Source organism: Balaenoptera acutorostrata, chromosome 10, assembly GCF_949987535.1.
Source record: "Balaenoptera acutorostrata chromosome 10, mBalAcu1.1, whole genome shotgun sequence".
In the NCBI taxonomy this organism is placed as follows: domain Eukaryota; kingdom Metazoa; phylum Chordata; class Mammalia; order Artiodactyla; family Balaenopteridae; genus Balaenoptera; species Balaenoptera acutorostrata.
In genome coordinates, this window is record NC_080073.1 from 79,826,767 (window position 1) to 79,853,310 (window position 26,544).

Here is a 26,544-nt window from a genome sequence, read left to right on the forward strand (position 1 = left end):
GAAAGAAGTCACCTATTTATCTAGTAAAATATTTAGGATCTACAAATAAATTACACTATTTTCCCAGAGCAATAACATATTAAATAATTAACTGTTATTATAATTTTTCAGTTCTAGCATCTAGGAATTGAAGTCCTGTTAATTATGGCAGGGCCTCACTGATACTTAAGCGCATCCTGGCAAGAGACCAGGACTCCAGAAATAGAAGAAAAATCTTCAGCATTAACAGAGAGAAAAAAATTTTATGTTATTTCCCTAGAAATGGTTTTGTATGACTATGTCAGTTACCTTTTTCTAAAACTGAGTTCTTCAAAACGTACCCTATAACATGAGACATTAACTTGATTTTTTTTTGCAGTGAATACATAGTAAAAATTTATTTGAATTGAGTATGGACTAAGTATGAGGAATGTGTGTGTACGTGTGTGTAATGTGTGTGTGTGTGCTTGTTACTAAAATGAATTCTAACCACCAAAGAAAAAAGACAAATGCTTTATTTTATAATAAGATTTAATCCACTGAAATTTTATACAAAACAGACATTGGTCAGATAGCATTTGAGCTCTTGTTGCAAATAGTAAACATGCAAAAGAAGTTAAGCATAAGAATATTCAAACTGTGAATGAAACATGTCGCCTGCCATATCAGTAAACAAAGGATGTTGCAGCCATTAGCCACTACCTGTTCTCTTGAGGGTGAGCCCTGAAGGAGCTCAGGATGCAAACAGCAGGATGCCTACCAGCAAGCCCTCAGGCACTGCAGCCACCCCCAGCGGTGCACCTGAGGGGACTCAGGATGGGGAAGAACAGGCTACTGGCCCCAGATAGCTGAGGTGCACATCAAAGGAATGATTTCAGTGAGCCCAGACTCTTGCATCTTCCCATACATAGAAAAGTGCTAAATTCATTAACTTGAGATGTCTGGTTTTCTTTCATTAACAATAATCTTTTGATGTTCTGACTACTTGGTCTTTGTTGCAAAACTCCTGTATATCCTGGTTCCTCCCTCACCTCTTCCAAGCAGTCCCTCAGAACTCTCTGAGAGGCTGTCTCCCGGGCTTATGTCCTCAGAAAGTCTACCAAATAGAACACGATTCTCAACTTTTAGGTTGTGCATTTTTTTTTAGCCGACAAAACAAAGACATAACATTACTAACTAGACCATTTTTAAAATCAAGAGAGCTTAGTCAAAAAACAATCATATTACTGCTTTACATACATACATTTCTTTCTTACTTCTTATATAGATTTCTTACATAAATTATTGTTTCATTGGCTTAGGTTTTATAATCTTTGGGATTGAAGGCATAGTATGTACATTAAGACATGATTAGAAAATGTTGGTCTCTTTGTAAATTTTCCTCTATGTGGAAAAAAAAAGATACAAGAAAATACATGGAACGTTCACCCTGTACCTACCCACTGGCAAGAGTAATCTGGGAGTCCTGAATAGAATCCATTTGACCATCTGTTGTATGTCACATTTCTTCAACTAAACGATCATTGATGCCAAGAGACAGCACCAGATTATGTTAAAACATTTTCACACTGGACATTTGGGGCTCAGGATCTATTCATTCTGGTCCATATTCTCACTGGATGCTGCCATTTTATTTCAAGTCTAGGCAATGGGAAAAGAGGCGGAGGCACAGGAATGGTTTTTAGGCTTCAGGTTCTAACTGGTTGTGGTTGCCGTGTTCATGGAAATGACTGAACATGTCCAGTTCTGTCCTCCTAGGGACCTTAAAAAAAAGAAGAGATTAGGGCACTTTTGTTAGTTTCTTTCACTGGGCTTGTCAGAGGTTAGTATTGAAACAAAGATTTTCTGTAATTATTATTCAAGCTTAGAAAAAACTGGAAATAAAAATTGTTTGAGTTGGGAAAAAATAATAAAACAAAAATATTTATCCCGCCCACCCTGACTACATTCGCTTTCCCAAACCTGTTCTCTTTGAAAATCCCATGGAACACATCCAAATATCTCTCAGTCTTAAGCTTTGCAGGAAATAATTTGGGAGAAAATGTCAATGAAATAAAGAGGTAGAAACCGGAGGATGGAAAGAAGCTGATGTTTTGTTAGTCCTAGAACCTCTTGTGTACTCACTGAAATTCTTCAACCTTGCGTGCTCCACCTGTTTCGTCTACTTTTATATGTGGGGTAAAATCTCACACCACTGCCCAGGATTCTTACAGTTTTATGAGGAGCTTTTTTATTGCTCTCGGAGGAGTGAAAGGGCACTTGCCAACTAAAGTCTGTCTTTTCTTCATCTAGTTTCTGCTTTGGAAAATATCATAGCTTCTGATTTTATCTTTCTGGGCACATTTTCTCAATTTCTCTCTATAAATAGGGAGTTCAACCGATTTCATCATAGGGATGCCACACAGACATCTAGACATGAGGTGAGCAAAACTTTCCCTGGTGTAGTCATCATGTACGTCCTTAGAACGCTGTATAGTACCTCCCAATAAACAGAATCATCATAGCAGTCCTGGTCAGCTGGTTGTCCCCAGATAGGTATCTTTAGAATCAATCCTGTGAAAGTGGGGAGAAAATAAGTCATGTTATGATGCTGAAGAGGAAAATCAATTTGCAAAGTAACTAAAATACTGTTGTAAAGTCATCCCCTTGAGCTTACATGATTACTGTCAGAAGTTTAGAAAAATTTTAAATTTACCAATGTTTATTATCATCTATTATGCTGAGAGCATGAGATATAAACATATGTTTACTTTTTATGCTCACCTGTGACTAGCCCTCCAACAAGTGCTGTTCCGATGGAAGAACCTAGCGCAGCTGCCTGCATGGCCATGGCAGACCTAGGAGGCCAAAAAAATTCCATTGTTTTTCCAAGCCAGCAAAAAAGCTCATCTCCTGAGGGCATGCATGCCTGCCCCTTTCAGGCCAGAGTGCATCATTACATACCAGCAAACAAACATTTGTTACAATTTTTCTTTTATCTCATATATTTATTTTCTTTGAAACTCTTGATCAACGTTCACAAATTCTTATAAGCACTTAAACAGGAACTACCTTTTTCTTCAGGAATGATGAAAAGATCTTCCTCAGATTCCATATATATGTGTTAGCACACGGTATTTGTTTTTCTCTTTCTGACTTATTTCACTCTGTATGACAGACTCTAGGTCCATCCACCTCACTACAAGTAACTCAATTTCGTTTCTTTTTATGGCTGAGTAATATTCCCTTGTATATATGTGCCACATCTTCTTTATCCATCCCTCTGTCGATGGACACTTAGTTTGCTTCTGTGTCCTGGCTATTGTAAATAGTGCTGCAATGAACATTGTGGTACATGACTCTTTTTGAATTATGGTTTTCTCAGGGTATATGCCCAGTAGTGGGATTGCTGGGTCATATGATAGTTCTATTTTTAGTTTTTTAAGGAACCTCCATATTGTTCTCCATAGTGGCTGTAGAGAATGGACTTGAGGACACAGGGAGGGGGAAGGGTAAGCTGAGACGAAGTGAGAGAGTGGCATGGACATATATACACTACCAAATGTAAAATAGATAGCTAGTGGGAAGCAGCCGCATAGCACAGGGAGATCAGCTCGGTGCTTTGTGACCACCTAGAGGGGAGGGATAGGGAGGGTTGGGAGGGAGACGCAAGAAGGAGGGAATATGGGGATATATGTATACATATAGCTGATTCACTTTGTTATACAGCAGAAACTAACACAACAGTGTAAAGCAATTATACTCCAATAAAGATATTTAAAAAAAAAAAAAGATCTTCCTTAGAGGGTTTAGTATTTTCTAAAAATGTGGTACAAGGTTCTGACTGGCAATCTGATTCATTCAACAACTACTTATTGGGTACTTGCTCTGTGCCAGCTTCCCTTCTAGGCACTGAGGATGGAGCAATATACAAAACAAATGTGAGCAGCCATCTCTCCTTACTTCATCCCCCCAAAAAACAATTGTGATGAAATTAAAAATCAGGAAAGCTAATTTTAACATGTATTGTAGGGACAACTCACTGAAAATATTAAAGTGTATCTATATCTTAGAAGTAGTTACCTTAAAATGAAATGAGTGAAAAATTCCTTATAATTTGGGGAATAGAAGAATGTGATAAAAAGCTATAGAAATGCATAAGGGTGTCAAATGAATTAGGAGTGTGGGAATCTCCTTAGCACAGTGCCTCACTCTTAACAGGCAATTAACAAATAGTTGAGTTATTGCAGGAAAGCAAACCATTGAACTAGGAGAATGTGTTGTTTCTTCCTCATCCTTCAGGGAAAAGAATGTACTTAACTCAGATTCCTTTTTTTCTCTTTATTTGAAGGGTTTATTATTTTTTTTCTACTAAAGAAAAAATTGTACGAGTAATATGTGATCATTGTAAAAATTTCAAAATCACTAATTAAGAAAAGAAAGGAAAAAGTTTAATTTCCCTCCAATCTTATCAGTATAAACATGTAAAATATAAGCAAGTATTTTTATAAAAATGCAATCATGTCATGATACTGATTTTCCCATTAAATCTTAATGTTTTTTCGTGTCAGTAAATGGAGATCTGGATCATAATTTTAATTGCTAGAGTATTACACTGTACAAATATACTGTAATTATAGTTCTATAGGTTGGATATTTAGGTTGCTTCTGATGTTTCATATTTTTAAATATGCTGTGAGAATATATCCTCTTAGGAACATGCTTATGGACTTGTCCAATAATTTCCCTAAAATAAAACCTATCTAGAAATAGGATTATCAGTAAAGGTTTATATTCTTCTTAAGGGCATTTCCAAATAGGACCTTGTACAATTTATATCCCCATTTTTCCACTTTAGCCACCATTCAATATTATAGTTTATTATATCTTTATCAATTTGATAACTGAAAAATGGATAACTTGTTTTAATTTGCATTTCTTTGATTACTAGCAAGGTTGAATATTTAATATGTATTTACTCATCTGATTTTCTTCTTTTGTAAGCTGCCTGTTAATTTTACTAGAATTTGCCAAGATCTTTTACAAGGTATTAAAAGATGTTTTTGATGAAAGTTATTCCATGATAAAATAGGCTTGGAAAACACTGAATTAGACAAAATTAACAGCACTATTAGAGTAAAGCTGCCATAACTTGAAAAAATGTCCCTTAAGTATATTAACTTCTCCTTGTTCTATGCGTACCAAGAAACTCGATTTGCATTTTAATATTCTGAATAGACACATGTGAGTAAATAGATTTGGCTCTTGTACAAAGGTATTTTATCTGCTGTGTGAAATATGTGTGAATTTTACCCACACATGTGAATGGGCCTTCCAAGGATTGCCCCCCTCAACGCCTCCTGAGTAAATTAAGAAGTTGCTAAGCCTGTATACCCAAGGACTAGACTCTTAACCATGAAACCTACCCCGAATCTGGCCACCCAGCAAGACCCAGCCTTTGAGAGCCAGACAGACTAGTTTTATTGCATCTATGGAACTGATCCAGGCATGATGCTCAAGAATTCCTCTATTTCTAATCCTGAGACACCTCTTAAGTGTGTGTGCAGAACGTTTACACACTATAATACTTAGGAGTTGAACTCTTTAACTCAAACTTTTGTCACGCTTGATTTGCATTAAAATACATTAGTGTTTGGTCTCAACACTCTGTTGGGTCCTGGAAAGAACTAAAAGATGTGATATCTCTAGGGTTGTCCTCCAAATTTACAAAAGTAGTAAAAAACAAAAAAAAAAACAAAAAAAATACAGAAGAAATGGGTCACCTATACACATGAAGAGGAAGCAAATTTTCTATTCAGTAGAAAATACGATGAAGCAAGTTTTTCAAATATTTATCATTACTGGTCTTAAAATGGTAATACTTTAATCTGCTAAAATGGAAGAGAAACACTTTCTTTTCATATTATATAACTCCAGCCAGTGGTTTGTTGAGACATCATCAAACACATTCACCTTTTCCTCATGTTTTCAATCAAAAATTGAGCATTTTGTTTCCTCCTTTCTTACTCCCTGAGTGATCTGAACTCTACAATTTTCCTAGCTGTTTTGCATGGATGACATTCATATCAAATTGTTCCAATCTTGTTGCATAAAATTACGACTGATGGCTTATGGCATCACTTCCATTCTCCTAAATTTGACTGATGGCTGTTCTTTCTCTGGCCACTTGGGGAAGAATCTAGGTCTGTTATAGCCTGGAAGGGATTTCAGAGAATAAATAGTACAAGTCTCTCATTTTACAGATGAGAAGACTTAGAACCAGACATGCTGAGTGACTTGTCAAAAGCTACTTAACTAGGTAGCAAAGTTGGAACCATATGCCAGTCTTTCTGATTCCCCAGATCCAAGTGCTCTCCACATTATGCTAACTCATTCTTCTTTGTGTGGATTGGATGCAGAGGTTGCCAGTTCATCACATATGCCCCATATGCTTGATTTTGGTAGGACTAAGTAAAAGAGTAAGCCTACTGTAATCTGAATGTGATGATTAAATTGTCCTATCTGCAATGAGACAGTTGCCTATGGTAGAGAAATTTAAATTAACACGTTAATTAAACAAAAAAAAACAATAATGCTGGTTAAGAAACATCTTCCAATACAATTCTTTTATCTTGGTTGTGTCTCTTTGGCTTCAGTAAGAACAGTACTTACGAACTGTGGTCTGGACTGCTAAAGAAAAAGCTGTCTCATCACTGGGTTTCTCTAAGAGTAAGAGAAAACAGCACTTGACCTTGGGGAACAGGAAAACCCATTCTTTCACTCACCTGTCAGCTGTCTCCAAGGCTATGAACACAATGCTGGCGAGGCCTCCTATCACACCAGGTAAGCCGTGTAGGTTATGGACCCCACATGTATCGTGGATCCTCAGTTTAGTAGTGAAAAATGGCTAAAATTGTAAAAAGAGGAAGCTTTATTATTTTGTTAGCTATAGAGAGCTGTGTGACTGAAGTCAATGACCATGCAGGAGAATTTTTATCTGCAGGCCAGTTCCCCATCTTCATCTGAAACCTGCTTACATCAAAGAATCTGAATACACTGATGGCAAAACTGCTCATTTCAGTCTTAGGTAGATAGATTTGAAGGTGAGTGACTTTAACTCCTACTCATTCTTACCCACTGATGGTATCCTAAATCCCCCGAATAGGGCTCAGAGTCCTTAATTATACAAAACAAACATCAACAACAACAAAACCTTTAATGGAACTGCCCTGAGGAAAGTAATACAAGTATGTTCAGTTCATACTGTTATAATTAACTGATATAAACAAAAGAAAGCAAGAAAGAGTAGAAACCACTGGAACACTGACATGTTGAATGACCGAAGGAGAGGTGCTTAGGAAAGGACTTTTCATAGCTTTTTTCTGCTGGTGGGATGTGAGAAGATGATGCAGCAGATCCAAAGTTTGACTCAGAGTATCTGTTAATACTTACAGTCAGAAACTTGAACCCAAACACGGAGACCATTCCTGCAATGCTCCCAATGATCATAGCATAGTATGGGGTATTTGCCATGTCTGCACTAGTGCCTATAGCCACTCCTCCAGCAAGGGTTGCATTCTGAATGTGAACCTGTGTAGGGCACAGAAATGTGAGTGAGGTGAGAGGAAGGAGGAGGAGTTCAAAAGGACTGTAGCAGTCGTGGATTCAGTGGATTCCACACACCACACATTCTTCAGTTGGAAGGGTTATGGATTCGTTCTTTATTTTTTTTTAATATTATTGGGGAATGGACTTTTTATTTATTTTTAAAATTTTTATTTATTTATTTATTTGGTTGCACTCAGTCTTAGTTGCAGCAGGCAGGCTCCTTAGTTGTGACTCAAGGGCTCCTTAATTGTGGCATGCGAACTCTTAGTTGTGGCATGCATGTGGGATCTAGTTCCCTGACCAGGGATTGAACCCAGGCCCCCTGCACTGGGATCATGGCGTCTTAACCACTGTGCCACCAGGGAAGTCCCAGGATTCCTTTTTAAGAAGAAGGTTCTTTGTAATTTCAGAAGGCCTTTCCTCCCAGCAGTTGACACTTGGTATCCTTGTTGTAGGGTTCTTTGGTCGTGCATGAGAGATCACGTTAGTAGGACCAGTGTGGAGAGGGATGTGAGGAAATCAAAAGAAGTTGTAGTAGGAGGGTGGGACTATACAGCAGTTATTCTGGCAGTGTTCTGCCTCTTTATGCAGCTTTGGAATGCATTTGTGGTTACCGTGAACTGAAAGAGGCCTGTGGCCACTGTGTGCTTTTGCAGAGTCCATGATATTCTGATAATCAAAGAGGGGATTTAGAGACATTGAAATGTACACATTACACATCAAAGACAACAGCTTTTGCAAGTGTCACTCTTCTGAGAACATTTGAGGATGGAGGAAAGAGTAACCAGTTTCCATTTACCAGAATTCCTCAGAAAAATCATATTCTGGCAGTGCTGCCAGAGGAAGACAGGTTATCAATACTTTTGAAAGAAAACCACTGAGCTGTACATGTACGATTGCTTCTTTTTATTGTTTTCAATTTTTTCTCATGAAACAATTTGTAGAGAACTGAAATACATGTCCTTAGCTACGCTTAGAAATATTTTAGTGGGACTTCCCTGGTGGCGCAGTGGTTAAGAATCCACCTGCCAACGCAGGGGACATGGGTTCAAGCCCTGGTCTGGGAAGATCCCACATGCCGTGGAGCAGCTAAGCCCGTGCGCCACAACTACTGAGCCTGTGCTCTAGACCCTGCGAGCCACAACTACTGAGCCCGTGTGTTACGACTAGTGAAACGTCTAGAGCCTGTGCTCTGCAACAAGAGAAGCCACTGCAATGAGAAGTCCGCGCGCCGCAATGAAGAGTAGCCCCCGCTCGAGGCAACTAGAGAAAGCTCGCACACAGCAACGAACACCCAACGCAGCCAAAATAAATAAATAAATAAATAAAAATTTAAAAAAAGAAAGTAATATCTTGGTACAATATCTTTTTTCTCCCTCAGCTTAGAAAAGAAGAGTGGCTGATCTGAGGATTATTCCTTCACTGATATTTCGTTAAGCTCTTAGGCAAGAAACTCAAAAGACTATTTTGGGGGAGATATAAAAAAAGTTTGATTTTGAAATAATTTTAGACATGTAGCAGTTACAAAAAAATTGCAGAGGGTTTCCATATATACCACACCCAGTTTCCCCCAATGTTAACGTCTTACATCACTGTAGAACTAGGAAATTAGCATTGGTGTAATATTATTAAATACCTTTTTGAATTTCACCAGTATTCCCACTAATATTCCTTTTCTTTTCCAGAATCCTATTCAGGATCCCACATCACATTTAGTTGTTATTTCTCTGAGAGAAATATCTGCTGTTAGAAAAATAAGATCAACTTGCATTCTCCCACTCTCTTTTTCTACTCTTGTAGAAATTCCTGTTTCTAAGAAAGATTTTCTAAGAACTTGGGGACAGTTAGCTCTATCATTAAAGAAATACGCTTCAGATCTTTGATTTTTGCATGATTATATTCCCTACTGGACTGTAAATTCCTTGATAACACTTTTAATTTGCCAGAGTACACATTTGAAGAATAAAGGAATGTTATTTTCAGATTATTCTCCAAGGTCTGCAGTGTTATGACTTGTTCGGGCAGCTCAGCAGTGATGCAGAAATGAACTAGTCATCAGAGCAGCCATCAGGGTCGCTTAGCGAAAGTTCCATGGGGGTTAACGTGGCACTTACCATATGGAGCTTGCCTTGGCTCTCAAGAAGGCTGGAGCATGCATAGGCTGTAACCACGCAGGCGGCAAGAGAGAAGTATGTGTTTACGATGGCCACGTACTGGTTCTTTCCAGCATTAGCGATGGCCGAATTAAAGCTGGGCCAAAATATCCATAGAAAAAGAGTCCCTGTAGTAAATCACAAAAAGGGATATTAGTTCTGAATATGGAAGACAGTCCAGGGGAAGCCGTTTGCCTTGGGCACTGACAAGATGTTTTTACTTTTAGGCTTTGTTATCTAAGAGTTAGGGGAAAATAGGGGTATTCCCTTGCGTCTGACCAAATAGACAAGAATCAGGCAAGTTCATCCCAACTCACCAATCATTGCAAACAAGTCTGAGTGGTACACAGACTCTTCATTGCGATGCCCTTCTTTCAGGCTTGATCGATACAAGACGCCTGCTACAGCCAAACCGAAGTAGGCCCCAAAGGCATGGATGGTCATCGATGCTCCAGTGTCAGAGGCCTGAGGGTGGCAAAACATTCATGTAAAGAGAGGTGAGACTCACTACAGGAGGGAGGTCAATGAAAGAACTGCTTCACGGGTTAAAGAAAAAAAGAACAAGAGAGAGAAAAAATGTGTCAGAGAAAGGGAATAAAACAGGGTCGTGAAAAACAAAAAAGTGCAAGCATTGGAGCCACACAGAACTGACTTTCAGTCCTAGGGCAGGTACTTCTCTGATGTGACTTTAGACAAATTACTCTGCTTCTTTGAATCTCCAGTTCTGTAAAATGGGGAAATGTTACCCAGCTAATACAGTTTGTGGTAAGATTTAGATGGGACCATGTTTTTCAACTGTTAGGTCCTTAGTGGGCACTCAATACATTTTAGGTTACTTTTCCAGGTTAGGGAGATTCTCAGTGAAATATTATGCATTGCACTTGATACAAAACAAACATGATTTTTGCATTCACTTGACATTGCAGTAAAAGCTCACTTCATTGTAACTCAAAGACTTGAAGTTTCAAGAAGCTTCACCCTGCAATGATGATATGAAAACCAGCTGAGGGACTTCCCTGGCAGTCCAGTGGTTAAGACTCTGCGCTTCCACTGCAGGGGGCACGGATTCGATCCCTGGTCTGGGAACTAAGATCCCACGTGCTGCTCAGTGCCGCCACAAAAAAAAAAAAAAAAAAAAACAAAGAAAAAGAAAACCAGCTGAGGTCCAAGATTCATTTGAAGAAGTGCATGTTAGGTCCCTCTTTAGGACACAATGGATTTGATCCAGTTTTCTACATTTCTTGTCTCTAGATGGAAAGTTCAGTGTGCCAAACCCAAGGCATTGCTCTGTACTTATTAAAGTAGGAAAATGATACAAATTTATTTAAATTTTCATGCTTGATAAACTCCTATGTACCTTTCAGGTCCAGCTTAGCTGTCACTTCCTCAGACAAGTCTTCCTTGATTCCACAGTCTAAATTAAGTCTTTTAGGTATACTCCTTCAGAGCCGCTCCATTTATTTTTTCAAAGCATGTGTTGCAATCTATAATAATATTTTTTTGTGTGTGTGCGTGATTCTATAGGTAGATGGTTGAATGTATGATCATTTGTTGGATGTCTATCTCCCCCACTAGATTGTAAACCCTATGAAAACAGAGACCTTAACTATTTGTTTGTCACTGAATCACCAACACATGACACCTAGAAAGTTACCAAAAGTATTTGCTATTGAATTACATGTTCAGTAGAGGCATAAATAAAATACTGGAGAGTACCCAGAAATATTCTGTTTATTTTCCTTGCGGGAATCAATGAGATTTTCATGGAGGAGAAGAAATTTCATCTAAGCTTTAATAAAAGGCTTTGAAAGAGCTATTCAATGAGTAGTTGAAATATAAATAGGAATTGATCATTGATAGAAAATGTATTTTAATAAAAAGAGTTGTAGAGCTAGAAAATTCTGGATTTGAATCCAGATTCAGGCAAGTAAGTCATTTAGCATCTGTGATCATCAGTTTTATCATGTATAAATAGTAACATCATAATACCTACTTTACACTGTTGTGGTGATAGTGCAATTAAATAATGTTTATCAAACTCCTGGTTTACAGTAGGCACTCAAATGATTACTATGATTACTATTTGCTGTGGTATCAGTGTCACCAAGGTTTGTCCCTGAATATAGTGGGCATCCAATACATGTGTTGTGAGGTTCAAAGCTAGGTAAGTATCACTAGAACACTTACCCCAAATATCTCGACAACCAGATATTCATTGACAGCAAAGACAGCAATTTCTAAAATTGTCATGGTCAGCATTTGGATTGGGCTTGTTTTTCCCAGGACAGCTCCAAAAGAAATCAGAACTGTGGCTGTACTGAAGTCTGCATTTATCATGCTGAGGGAAGAAGAAAGAAGACACTGAAGAATGATGCACACCCCACATACGTGGGTTGTAATGAACTATAGCACCACCATGTCAAGAGTTCAAGGGCCCTCTCCCCACCTGTCCCCATCAGGTGCTTCTCCCAGGCCTACTTTTATCCTCTCCCACGTCCTTGCCCACCCCCACCTCCAATTACCATACAATCTTTAGTTGCTCTCACATTTCCTTTAACCTACCTGTTCTTTACCTCATTTAGGGTTTTACCTTAATAAGGTAAAGGAATAATAATTATTATTATTACCTTAATAAGGAAGGAATAATAATTTTGTGGAAGGAGATTTCTCATACCCTTAAGGTCAAATCATAGTGGATATAGACATGAATGTATGGTCCAGCTCAGTTGAGCAAGGCATTGATTTAGATTCTTGGATCCCAACGATCTTCTATCATGGAAAGGAAACAATTTGCAAGCTAGTTCAGAGGCTGACTGTCAAGAGACTAAGCAGAGAAACAATTGCTCTGAAAACACAATGGTTGGAAAATAAGGGGTGCTCACTTTTTGATTTCAATGTGGAATTTCTCTCCATGGCTCTGCAGGATCCCCTGTGCAATAGTGCCCCACTGGAGGCCCAGAGCAGCAATGAGTAGGTTGATGCCCACACTACTGAAGCCATATTTTCTCAAGAAGGTCATGAGGAAGCCAAACCCAGCAAATACCATAACATGCACATCTTGGAAGACTGCAAAAGAGCAGAGGGAAAAAAATCTGCATAAGGGGACCACTGAGAAAATGTTACATCATAGCATATTCCATTTACTAAGTGCTACATCCTTTTCAGAAAACACTACAAAGGGAACGTTAACTGGGCTGCCAAGGGCTGGGTTCAAGTGCCTGCTTGGTTACTTACCAGCCAGGAGACCTTGGGCAAATTATTCAGTGTTTGAGCCTTTTCTTGGAAGACTATGCACTATCATACCAGTGTGTCTTTCATCCTCTCCCTGAAGAGTTTTCCATTACTTTCCACCTGAGGAAAACTTTGCAAAACACAGTGCAAGTATCACCCGCTCTTGCAGACTTTCCCAATACTTCCAGGGAAAATTAATATTTCCTCTCGTCTTTCCCAAACCTCAGCTTTAGCATTTGTCACATTGCATTACCATTTATTTAGCACGTATCACACTGTAATAGTTATTTTGTGAGGTGCCCATTGCCTGCACTAGATTGTGAGTTTCCTGATTGAAGGGATTAGGGCATACCCATCCTTTGCTTCCCTGAATCTGTCATAAAAGCGTGCGTAGAGGAAAAGAGGCAACATTGACTAAATGAATGAGCTGCTGTCTTTATCTATCAAATGTGTATAGTAGGACCAGCGCTGGAAATCTTACTAGGTCATTATTCAAGTCATATGGAATAACGTCTTTGTTAACACTTTCTAAGCCAATGGAAGGAAGGCTGTATCCTCTTGAGGAACAGATACTTGACTTGGTTCTGAAGATGTAGGCTGATATCCCCCAATTGCATCACGTGAACGTGAGACCTTGGGCAAGTCACTTATTCTCTGGGAGCTTCCGTGTTCTCATCTGCAATACTGCAAAAGCTATATTTCACATTTCCTGGGGCTGTAGGGAGTGCTGCCAGGTGACAGCTCTCCCTTCCCTCTGGGAAACACTCTTGTCTTATACAGGTCACAGGCCTTCCCTCGGGAAGCCTGAGCCCAATGACTGGTTCACATGAGCGTCCCCTTGCCTCGGGAGAGGGCCACCTGAAGCTAGGCAATCCCAGTCTCAGAGTTTCTGGTGGGGTCAGCTGAGGCTTCTGTCTCTGCCCAAACACTTCTGCTGCAGGTGTTGATCATAAGACACTCCCCAATAACCTTCTTTCAGGCTAATGTCGCTCTTAGAGTCTGTAGCACCTTCCCTTTGGGCTCCCCTCGTCTCTGTAGAACTGTCCTGACTCTCTCCCCAACACAGCTTGCATACTACATTTTTTTTCAAACTTTTCCAATTAAATCCGATCAACTAATCTGTGGCAGTGATCACAAACCCGGAAGTGGATGAAGGTGCTGTCTTTCCAAAGATTCCCAGTATTTGAAAAGGGCTGGTTGGAGCCGTGGGGACTTACCCTACCATCTTACTCTATGACAAACACCAGGACAGACAGAAGTTGGCATCATAGACTGAATTATGAGGGTCCTTTGGTGGTCTAGAAGCTAGTCTCACTTGTATATGAGTGCTGCAAATGTAATAAAGAGAATGAGAAAACCAGAACAAACTTGCTGATTCAGGCACACACAGGGTCATCATTCTTTCGACCCCATCCATGCAGTGAGCCTTTTGGTCATTTTATTGTTTGTTGGTGCAACCTCCCAAGACAGTCAGTCTGAGGAGGGTGAAAAAGGAAAAAATAGATTTCTGAAGATTCCCTCTCCTTAGCAGCTTTGAGGGAGGTCTCAGAGAGGAGAATGCTGCAGTCTTTTTGTTTTCCTAGTGAGATAATGCCTATTGGCAATAATCTGACTTATACCCATTCCGGCATTCTGGATGCCCACTCTCATCTCATATCTTCCCAGAGAACTTCAGAATTGGGATTTTACCTGACCTGCCGATGGGCAACTGTCAACTAACATCAACCTGTTTGATTTTGGAAATATAGGTGACCACATACATTCATCTATTTTTACAGATTGTTTTACCACCATTTAAATTTTTTACGTAAACATCTGATTTAGATTGTAGACTAAGTTGGAGTGGAGCTCAGAGAGTATGCGTGACGTACTGTTTATGATTTTCCTAGACCTTTCTGCAACTCAGTTTTCTCCTCTTTAAAGAACAGTTTGGATTAGATGAAGCCCAAAGTCTCTCCTAGCTCTATAAGTTGTTTCATTTATTTTATTTTGTTTTTAGGGCAGGACTCTAAGATCCAGAGAAGTTAGGTGAGTTGTTTATAATCACAAAACTAAAATAAAAATAAGAACCCAGTCTTACTGTCTTCACTGTGTTTTTTTTTTTTTCATTACGCCAAGTTATTTTTCTAAACATTCTTTTCTTTTTTCCCGAGAGTACTCTTGTTCCTCCTGTCATCAGCTGATTTTAAAGTGTGCAGTAACCAACTAATTTAAAAATTGTTTTAGCTAATTTTGTAATGTCTCACACTGGGAGTAATAATTATTCAGATTCTATCCCCCTCTCCCTTTGTTGGAAAACCAGACATTATACAGAGGGAGGAATTTCTTGTATTAACAGTGCTCCACTGTTTCCCACCGCTCCCCCAAATCTAATTCTTGTTACTGCTTTTCGCCACAAGGGGGCGTAAAGAACCTCACCTAAGAGAGCTTACAAAGTTGAGAAGGCTCTTGACAAATAATGATTCTGTATGAAAGGTATGGATAAAAAGGTTTGTAAACAGTTAGGATTATGTATTGTCTTTCATCCTGCACTAGGAATTTTTTTTTGCGGGTGGGGTCAAAGGAGAGGGTCATGAGTTTAGTTTTATGGTGCAAGACTCTGCCATTAAAGGAATTAAGTATCCTCTTCATAGAAGGAAAAAGGGATTTCTTTAGTGATTGGTACTTTTGTGAAGTCTTCTGACGGGTTTTAAGGGCTGCCAAGACTTGTCTAAATCAGATATTCTCAGTAGCAGGCAATTTTTAAAAATTGAAGTATAGTAGATTTACAATACTGTGTTAGTTTCAGGTATAAGGCATAGTGATTTGCCTTTATTTTATTTTTTTTTCAGATTATGTCCCATTATAGGCTATTACAAGATATTGGGTAAAATTCCCTGTGCTATATAGTAAATCCTTGTTGCTTATTTACTTTATGTATAGTAGTTTATATCTGTTAATCCCATACCCCTAATTTGTCCATCCCTGTTCCCTTTCCCCTCTGGTAACCATAAGTTTGTTTTCTATGTCTGTGAGTCTGTATTCAAGCATTGTATCACTTAGGATAGCAGAAAACAATTTCCTAGGAATCATTTACCCTGCACTTTTAGTAACCTTTTGCCTGTCACGTATATCTAGATTTGCTGAATCTTTTGTAGTAAATGAACTGAATGAGGAACTCCCTGGTGGTCCAGTGGTTAGAACTCGGTGCTTTCACTGCCCTGGCCTGGGTTCAATCCCTGGTCAGAGAACTAAGATCCTGCAAGCCGCGTGGCACAGCCAAAATAAATAAATAAATAAATAAATAAACGAACCGAATGATATCTGAATAAATATAGGAGCATATTCTTAAATTGAGATTTAAAAAATAAATCATCATACTAATCTGTTGCTGGTATTGAAATTCATAAAATAATTTCTAGTGCTGTGTACATTCGTTGCCAGTTTACCTATATCTTCAGTAATTCTTCAAGTGTGATCTGCAGACATCTTGGGCATCTTGGAAACACTTTCAGGGAATATGAGGTTAAAATTATTTTTATGATAATTCTAATTCAAGATGTTATTTGACTTTTTCACTGTGTTGATATTTCCGCAGATGATGAAAAACAATGGTATAGAAAACTACTTGTACTTTAGCATGAATGAAAGCAGTGGTACCAAACTGAACTAGTAGTCTGGTATTCTTCATGACCACACACTTGCAGTAAAAAAAACCAGTTTTACTTACAAATTCCTTGATGAATCAGTAAAAATTATTAATTGTAACTATTGACCCTCTCATACATGTCTTTACACATAAAACACTACTGAAACATGATGGTCGTCTCAGAAAAGAAAAAGCACGTTTGTTATTGTTTGAGTTATGAACTGAGTGAGCAACTTTTCCACAGAACTCCATTTTTTTTTTTTTTGGAAAAAAGATTGATATAAACTATGGTTTTTCAAATGGGTATAAACTTTTTCTGAAAAATGAACGAAGTGATGTTGTGATTTCAATGAAAAGAACTCACAGTATTTGTTTTGTGTGCCAGTAATACATTTTGAATTTAAAAAAAACCTAGAATTCCACCAGAAACTAACACAACATTGTGAATCAACTATACTTAATTAAATAAGAAGTAAATTAAAAAATTAGAAGTAAATTAAAAAATTGGAATTTCAGAAAATTTATGTCTGCCACTACAAGCTTGTCAGCTTTCTGAAACTTCTTGGGGTTTCTGGTGAGATTGTTGGTGATATTAACAAGTATCCTTTTTTGATATTATATAATGAAATATGTCAACATTTGGAGTATCTGCATAACTGTGAATCAGTATTTTTCAAATGATCAATGTACAATGTAACAAGATCATACATGGGATCCACTCAAAGTTCAAGATAGACTAATGGATTCTAATGTTTAACAGAGGACATAAAGTTCATTGATGTGGTTTTAATGTCCTGTAGGCATTAAAGACCTTGTGTTTGTAGAATCTCTGATAACATGTTAACAGCCTTCAAGGAGCCTTCTCCTTAAACTCTACTTTTCTCTAGTCTTGCTACGTGTTAGCAAGGATTAGTTGACAGTCACAGCCAAACGTCATTCCTTTTCAAATTATTTGCCTCAACAAAGTGGCCAACACTTTGCTGGGTGCCATGAAGGCCAAAAACCATAGAGTGTATCTAGTTCCTCAAATGAGTTTTCTCTGGGGTCCGTCATGACATGCAATGTGATATTCAGGTGTGTTGCCCACTTCCGTAGTTGTGCCCTGGGATGGGAGCAGATGCCAGGATTGTGTGATATCATCCCTTTCTCTGCATTGCGTAGTGAGGAATGCAAGTGAGGAGAGAGATGAATAAACTTATATCCTATTGAATTTATTTTAAGTATAAATTAAGGTCCTACTTTATTTATTTGTGGAAAATTTCATAGCTTTCACCACACTGCAACTGAGAACTGGTGAAACTCCCTGTGAGCTTCTTAGGCAGGAAATGAGCCTCTTCTGTGCTTGAACCCCTGAACCTGGCACGGTCCATGACGCTAGGTAGGTGCCCCCAAATGGTTGTTGACTTGACTTGAACTTTGCTTCTTAGTGAGTGAATATTTAATGATCTTCTCTCCAGTGACTTACGCTGTTGCATAAGTTTGATGTACATCAATTGTTTGAAATGTAGGAAAAAATATATAGGTATAATTAGTATAATTGTGTGGTTTCTAGGGCTGTTCTACAAAATATTTTAACCAGTGATAACATAGCTGAACTGGAAGATTAGTACTAACCAGAATTTTAGATCTTGGGAGCCACCTTACAGAAGAGAGAACTTTTAATTGTGTATAGACTTGAGTTATGGGGAGCATTTTGAATGAGTGAAGACTGCCTTCCATGTAAAATTTCACTTTGTGTTCTGCTTAATGTCCTTCTTCTGGGCCCCCAGGGGCCTCTATTGCTTAAATTCTTCTTCCCTTATCCTGCCCCCTGCCTATGTCCTGGCTTCACTGCTCTTATAGTGAGGAAGATGCTGTGGTTTGTGTGTGTGTGTGTCTCTGTGTGTGTGTGTGTCTGTGTGTTGGCTGTTGATTGTTAATCATTATTATTATTGGCAACTGTGATTTGATGTTTCCTTTTTCCTTAAAGAAAAAGAATCCTGCCCTAGATATCATGTTTTGATCCCTCTCTTGTTTTCATGTTTGATACAGCTGATATAACAGAAAATCCTTTTAGCGATACTTTCAAGTTATAGCCAGAATTTGACCATTTCTCGGAACTTCCTCCATTATGACCTTGGCCCAGCCTACTTTCCTATCTCTTCAGGATTACTGGATGGTTCTCGTATATGACTTCCTAGTTGTTCCCCTGACCCCCTACAAACTCTTTTCTACTTAACATCCAGAAGAATGTCTTTAAAACTTAAGTCATATCATACTCCTCCTCTCAAAGTCCTCCAATTGTTTCTCAACTCAGAATAAAAACAATTTGCTTACCACGGTCTACAAGGCTCTGTAGCACTCGAACTCTCACACTTCTGACTTTGTTTTCCCTGCTTGCTCACTGCATATACTAAATACCCCAGGGCCTTTGCGCTTGCTGTTTCTTCCATATAAAATGTCCTTGTTCCGTTTCCATATAGTTTATTCTCTTGCCCCTTTTCGTTCTGTTTAATGTCACTTCATATCAAAAAGACCTATCCAGACTCTACATTAACTGCCTTTCTCAATCAGATTTCTCATTTAAACCATGGAACAAGACAATGATTTAAGTAACTATTTTCTAGTTCTCTCAGAGATGGTACAGGATTGGTACCACTGTAGAAGCACAGAAGAGAAGTTAATTAATTGTATGCAGTGGATGCCTTGGGCTAGTAAGACTTAATTCATTCACATAACCCTGGTTGAGAAAGGCTGAAAGGATATCCCCCTTGTCCAGGTGCATCTATTTTTTAAATATTGCTTTGTTTATTGGTGTGGCATTTTATTACCATGTGAGTGTGTGTGTGTGAGTGTATGGCTGTGTGCTGTGTGTATGTATAACATACAGGCAAATATATACATGTATATATTTGCTTGTATTACACACAGATATGCATATCTATATGTGTATATATATATATACACATATATACATATATGTATATATGTGTAAATGCTTTTCCCCTCCCGGCACAGTATACATGTGAATATGAATATATATATATGTATTGAATATATATCTATTCATATATATATATGTGTATATATATATATATGGTCTGGGTTTCCCCATTGGAATGTAAACTTCATAATGAAATAGAGCAGGACCCTATGGTCCTCCCCCTGTCCATGCCCTCCACCTGCCTTTTGTGTGTGGAAAAACTCTAGCCAAAGAATAGGTTTAATAGAAGTGAGAAAATGCAGAAGCAAAGAATAGCAGTCCAAAAAGACTAAATAATAATAGTTTAGTCATTAACCAAAGTCAAGGACCTTTAGTTCCTCCTCATGGGCTCTAGGTAATATCCTGAGCCACATCCTGTGAGCTGCCTTATAGACACTGAAACCCCCGCCAGGTGGAAGAAGTGAACTACATGATGACCAGACTGTAGCCATGACATAAGCTGCCACAATTCTGAGAATTGGCCTCAAAGAAATGGGAACAAACCAACCCTGGAACTAAAGACTAACTGCACTTAAAACAGTCAATATGACACTGATCAGACCACTGATGACCAATATTGAGAGGACTGTCAGAGCTGACTGTGCTCTTTCTGCATGTAGCCCCCTCCCTCCGTCTATAAAAGCTCTTGCGCCCTGATTGTCGGGGGGCGGGGGGGAGTCGGCCTTTGGACAGGAGTCCGCCCTCCCCCTCAGTTGCAGCATCTATAATAAAGCAAACTTTCCGTTCCATCAAACTTGCTTCTTTATTGGCTTTTGAGCGGCGAGCAGCCAGACTCCACTTTCGGTAATAGTTAGGGCGTGGACTTTGCTTGTTTTGTTTGCTTTGCTTTATTCACTGCCTAGAGCCTAGGACCTTGAAGACTGCTTGATGAGAATTGGGAGCTAAATAGATATTTTCTTAATGCATCATAAAATGAATGAATTTCTATGTTCCTTGCAAGCAGAGTATAAAGGTCATGTGATTGCTAGGTGCTTGAAAAAAATGACCATGTTTAGTAACTCTTCTCTCCAACTTGGCTTTTATCTCAAATTCTGAATTGAAGTTTTACCTACGAGTGTTGACACTGGAACTGAGAGAATTCAGCTTGAATTATGCAAATTATGAAGCTTTTGATCTCTTAAGATAACTTTATTTGAATAACACTAATCTTAGATTATATTTTTGGCATTTTGTTTCTATGCCATACTGCAGCTCTTCGTTTACATGTGCACCGAACAGTGGAGTCTTACAATAAAGAGATCTTACTTGTTTTATCTTTGAGTAAGTTTGCTGTAGCACATGCTTGGTGCATAGTAAAAACGTTTACTGGATGAAGAAACGAAATGTACAAAAGTATACAGAGTTGAACAGAATTCTTTTCTGTTTTGGTGTTCTTGAACTTGCAAATTATAAAATTCTTTAATCAAGAACTCTTTTGGATATCTATGTAAAGAGAACTAGATTTGGACCCTGAGTCTCTGACTTATGGTCCTAACTCTGCCCTTAACTTGTGAATGTGCATTTTGGCTGAGTCGCTTGGCAACTCTAGGTCACCTTTTCTACATGAGAATACTCCACATTATATAAACTCCCTCAAAAATGTGTAGGAATGAGAGAACAAATGTCATATTTTTTTAAAAAGCTTAGACATATGCTGTAGAACTATAATAAATATCGCTACAAAAATAATTTAAATTAATAAAATTTAACATTTAATAAATAATAAATACTAAAATTATTTGTGCCTCACTGAAAAAACAGTCTATATAACAGGATTATATTACAACCTCCCTCCCTGGTTAACAAGGTGATGAATATGCCTGGCTCATAGTAAGCAGTCAGTAAATGGTAGTTATTATTTTTACACTAAGTGTTTCATAGCCTGCCTATCCAAACTTGAAACTAAATCCCTTCTTTCCTCCAGTCGCCATTCCCAGGGAAGGGTCCTGCTTTTAAAATATGTCAGGTGCTCACACGTTTCTTCTCATCTCAGAGGAACAAACGGTCTTCCTTTCAGAATATTATAAAACCTTAAGTACATCATTTACAGCCTATATCATCCTTAATACCCCTTCTTATGCCTTAAGGCCCTTACATGAATTCCTTCTCAATATTCCATTTTGTTTCTACTCTTTCTCCTCCAAAGTTAACTTTGAGTCTTTTTTTTGGGGGGGAGGCGGATAATTTTATACCTTGCAAAACTAGTGATGAAGGGAAAAATAAGGTCATTTAGCAGCATGTAGGCAACACAAAACATTGATCAATTATTTACATTTTCAGCTTCTTGTTCTGATATTTTAATAGACACAGATTCTACCCAAACACATTAACTACAGAGACCAGATGCCCCAGCATAAACTTATAATAACCGTAGCGCTCAGAACCATCACATAATTCTATAAGGAGCTCCCATGTAGAGTGCTAGGGGTTACAGTATTTACAGACCTCACATTCTGAGAACCTAAAATGGGTCCACATTCTGAGAACCCAAAAGTGTACAATAAGAAGCAGATTGCTTACTCACGAGGATACAAGTCAAGGTATCTGTCCACATCCACGGTAGGTGACTTGGTGCTGTTGGGCTGCTGGGAAAAGTTCTGATCCGTTTCATAGTGAACAAATAATCCAAATAAAACAATCATGGCAACTTCCAGGCCAATGGCCATGAGAGGGAATGTGAACCTCATGTTTGTGGCAAAGGACAGAGGCACACTGAGGGCTTCGCGGTCTGTGGGAGGTTGATAAGGACAGAGGGGCTGCTCTGTGTGTAGAATTAAGCTGCATGCTCAAGGCACTCCAGTGACATTGCAAGAAAAAAAATGGGCAAGACTGGTGAAAACGCCCCATCCACTGGAGTGAATTATGCTCTGTAATCAAACTGTTGTAAATGCTGGTTTGAAGAAAATACAATATAGATTGAAAGAAGCCAGCTGATGGAAATGATCTATCGCACACAAGTGTCTAGACTCTTTTTTCCCCCTTTTTATTACATTTTTAAATTAAAAAATTTTTAATTATTTTAAAAAAATTTTATTGGAATATAGTTGATTTGCAATGTTGTGCTGTACAACAAAGTGAATCAGCTATACATATATATATCCACCTTTTTTTTTTTTTTCAATGAAAGCTTCTTTATTTATTTATTTTTGGCTGTGTTGGGTCTTCGTTTCTGTGCGAGGGCTTTCTCTAGTTGCGGCGAGCGGGGTCCACTCTTCATCACGGTGCGCAGGTCTCTCACTATCGCGGCCTCTCCCGTTGCGGAGCACAGGCTCCAGATGCGCAGGCTCAGTAGTTGTGGCTCACGGGCCCAGTTGCTCCGCGGCATTTGGGATCCTCCCAGACCAGGGCTCGAACCCGTGTGCCCTGCATTGTCAGGCAGACTCTCAACCACTGTGCCACCAGGGAAACCCTCCACTGTTTTTAAGATTCTATTCCTGTGTAGGTTATCACAGAGTACTGAGTAGAGTTCCCTGTGCTATACAGTAGGTTCTTATTAGTTATCTATTTTATATATAGTAGTGTGTATATGTCAATCCCAATCTCCCAATTTATCCCTCCCCCCACTTTTCCCCTTGGTAACTGTAAGTTTGTTTTCTACATCTGTGACTCTATTTCAGTTTTGTAAATAGGTTCATTTGTACCATTTTTTAGATTTCACATATAAGCGATATCATATGATACTTGTATTTCTCTGTCTGACTTACTTCACTCAGTATGACAATCTCTAGGTCCGTCCATGTTGCTGCAAGTGGCATTATTCCTAGTGTCTAGACTCTAATGTAACTTTAATTCAGCAGAAACTTGGTGCTAATTGTATGACAGGCACTGAGCTGGGCTCTCTAGGAGACACAAAAGTAAGCAAAGTATAGAATGGGTCTATTAACTTCCTTGAGGAAGTTAATCTAGTTGGGAAGACAGAAATATAAGCAAGTGATCATATAAAAACAGATAAGTAATATAACAGTGTTTGTAAAAGTATTAGGGAACATAAATAAGGCAGCAATTCATTTTGTCTTGGCCCAAGAACACTACTAGCACATGAAATGCTATGGACGGAGGCATTAAAAAAATAAATAGGCTTTACCAGTAAAACAGAAAGAGGGACTAGCATAAGGCTTGGAAGAACATGGCATATTTGAGGAATAGCAGTTCGTTAAGTAAAGCTGGGAGAAATGGGGAGGGACCAGGTGTGGGGTAGCTGGTGATAAAGTTGTAATGGTAGCTGGGCTGGATTATAAAGGGTCTTGCATTCAGTATTAAGAATGCTAAATAGGCTTCCCTGGTGGCGCAGCGGTTGAGAGTCTGCCTGCCAATGCAGGGGACACGGGTTCGAGCCCTGGTCTGGGAAGATCCCACATGCCGCGGAGCAACTGGGCCCGTGAGCCACAGTTACTGAGCCTGCGCGTCTGGAGCCTGTGCTCCGCAACGGGAGAGGCCGCGATAGTGAGAGGCTCGCGCACCGCGATGAAAAGTGGCCCCCGCTTGCCACAACTAGAGAAAGCCCTCGCACAGAAACGAAGACCCAACACAGCCATAAAAATAAAATTAATTAATTAATTAATTTTAAAAAAAGAATGCTGCATATATACAATGGAATATTACTCAGCCATAAAAAAGAACAAAATAATGCCATTTGCAGTGACACGGAAGGACCTAGAAATTATCATACTGAGTGAAAGATGGCACCACAGGAGTGGGTTCAGATGGTTAACTTCGGGGACACACGTGTACGTCCCCCACTTTGATTTCTGGTTTTGCAGTGGCCCAAAGGGTGCTTGTGATAACTCCAACAGATCATAAAGGCAAAGTACTTACTCTGATAAACTCTACACAAGGTTGTAAAAAACCAAGTAACAGGGAATTCCCTGGCAGTCCAGTGGTTAGGACTCTGAGCTTCCACTGCAGAGGGCCTGAATTCCAAGTTTGATCCTTGGTCGGGGAACTAGGATCCCATATGTATCTAGTGAAGAAAAGAAAAAGTTTTCCTGTCCCCAAAAAGGCTCTTTCCACCTCTCAGGGCTATAGCTGGGGGGCCCTGTGTTTCCTCATCATCCTACATGGCTGTGGAATTATTTCCCAGAATATTACCACCGAGCTGGGTTACAGGACCAGAGTGAGCACCAGCACACCCAAAGCAGCTGTCTGAGGTGTAGGCCCTTGTCTTAAGCCAAGGGTTCTTAACATTTCTGTGCTATGGACACTTTTGGCAGTTTGTTGAAGCCTCTGAATTTCTTCTCGAAATATTTCTTAAATGTACAAAATAACATGCATAGAATTATCAAGGTAACCAGTTGCATTGAAATTCATTGATCAAAATATAATAAAATCCAAAAGTCTGATGTAGATGCTTCTTCATAATATAGAAAATAACAAGATCTAGTGGCATTTCTAATAACTAGCATAACTTCAAAGTAGGAGTAGGAGTATAAACAATTATTACTCATTATTTTAAGATATTTGGAACAAGAATAATATGAGAGAAAATTATTTGGGATGTCTATTGGTGACAAAGTCATAAAACTACTAATGGAAATACTGAATTTCAATTAAATGCACTTTTTTCTCTGCTCAAGTACATGGACCACCTGCACTCTATCCATGGAACCCTGGTTAAAAATGTCTGTTTTGGGGACTTCCCTGGTGGCACAGTGGTTAAGAATCTGCCTGCCAATGCTGGAGGACACAGGTTCGAGCCCTGGTCCGGGAAGATCCCACATGCCACGGAGCAACTAAGCCCGTGCATCACAACTACTGAGCCTGCGCTCTAGAGCCCACGAACCACAACTACTGAGCCCGCGTGCCACAACTACTGAAGCACACGCCTAGAGCCCATGCTCTGTAACAAGAGAAGCCACCGCAATGAGAAGCCCGTGCACCACAATGAAGAGCAACTCCTGCTCGCCACATCTAGAGAAAGCCCGCGCGCTGCAACAAAGACCCAAAGCAGCCAAAAAAAAAAAAAGTCCGTTTTAAATTTGGCCTTACTTCCCCATTGTTTCAATGTAATTTTACCTCAGGAATCTCCTCATCATTTCTTGTCCTTGGTAATTCTCATGGACACCTTAGTTTATAGCAATAAATCTCCTTAACTCTACATCCCAGGGACAATTAGAGGAATATTAGTCAAAATCTTCCTAGGAGATACTGTGCACCTTAGAAAAGTTAATTCAACATCCCTCATATGATCGGCGTTGCATAAGAAGAGCTAGAGGACCTGTGAAGTGATCCTTAACAAAGACAGTAAAACTAACTTTGCCAAGTAGAAGAGAACTCTATAGATAGATAATAAACTTGAGGCTCAGAGAGTTTAAGCAACTTGCTCAAGGTTGCACAGCAGGTAGAAGGCAGAGCTTGGCCAGACATGTCTGTCCAATTTCCTAAATTTAACTTCTTTCAGCTATACCATTTCATTTTCTATGTAAGATAATTTAGGTTCCTGCTGATCTCAAGGTACTGAAAAATGTCAAAGAATCTTCTGAAATATTAAAGGAAGACATTTCCAATTTTAGCTCTGTCTTCTGTTTATTATATTTTATTTTACTTTAATTTGGAAGGTACTATCAAATTAAGATAGATGTCAACTTTCTTACTTGGGGCACTCTTTTTCCCAGTGAGGACATCTAGATAATAGAGAATATTTTATGTTTGCATATAGTTATTCGACAGATGTCCCCAAACTTTGTCCCTGATACATAATGGCTTTATTACAGAATACTAAAAATTGCTATGAACTTCAAACTTTGCACTGAGAAAAAAAAATATGCCCTATGTACTTTTCAAATCAAAAGATATGAAAACTACATTTCTATCCTGTTGAGGACTGTTATACACTTATATATTTAAAATATAATTCTATATTTATTTAAATGTAGTTTTTACTATGGAAAGAGTGGGGATCACTAACATGTATTTACCCCTGCCTGTTAAATGGATGAATCTCATCAACCAATGATCAGGTACAAAGAATCTTCAAATCTGATCATTACTATGGGTTAAGTGTTGAG

At 38.8% G+C, this 26,544-nt stretch overlaps 1 protein-coding gene across 1 annotated transcript; it reads right to left on the reverse strand.

Moving 5' to 3' along the window:
* Positions 1-1,660: 1,660 nt before the first annotated feature.
* RHAG (Rh associated glycoprotein) lies at positions 1,661-22,227 on the reverse strand. Its single transcript, XM_028161765.1, has 10 exons — positions 22,065-22,227; positions 12,602-12,785; positions 11,907-12,057; positions 10,037-10,184; positions 9,681-9,847; positions 7,411-7,548; positions 6,744-6,865; positions 2,743-2,816; positions 2,459-2,532; positions 1,661-1,741 (listed from the first exon to the last, which is right to left on the reverse strand). Exons 1-10 carry the CDS (start codon positions 22,225-22,227, stop codon positions 1,661-1,663), a joined length of 1,302 nt encoding a protein of 433 aa, XP_028017566.1.
* Between the last annotated feature and the right edge of the window lie 4,317 nt (positions 22,228-26,544).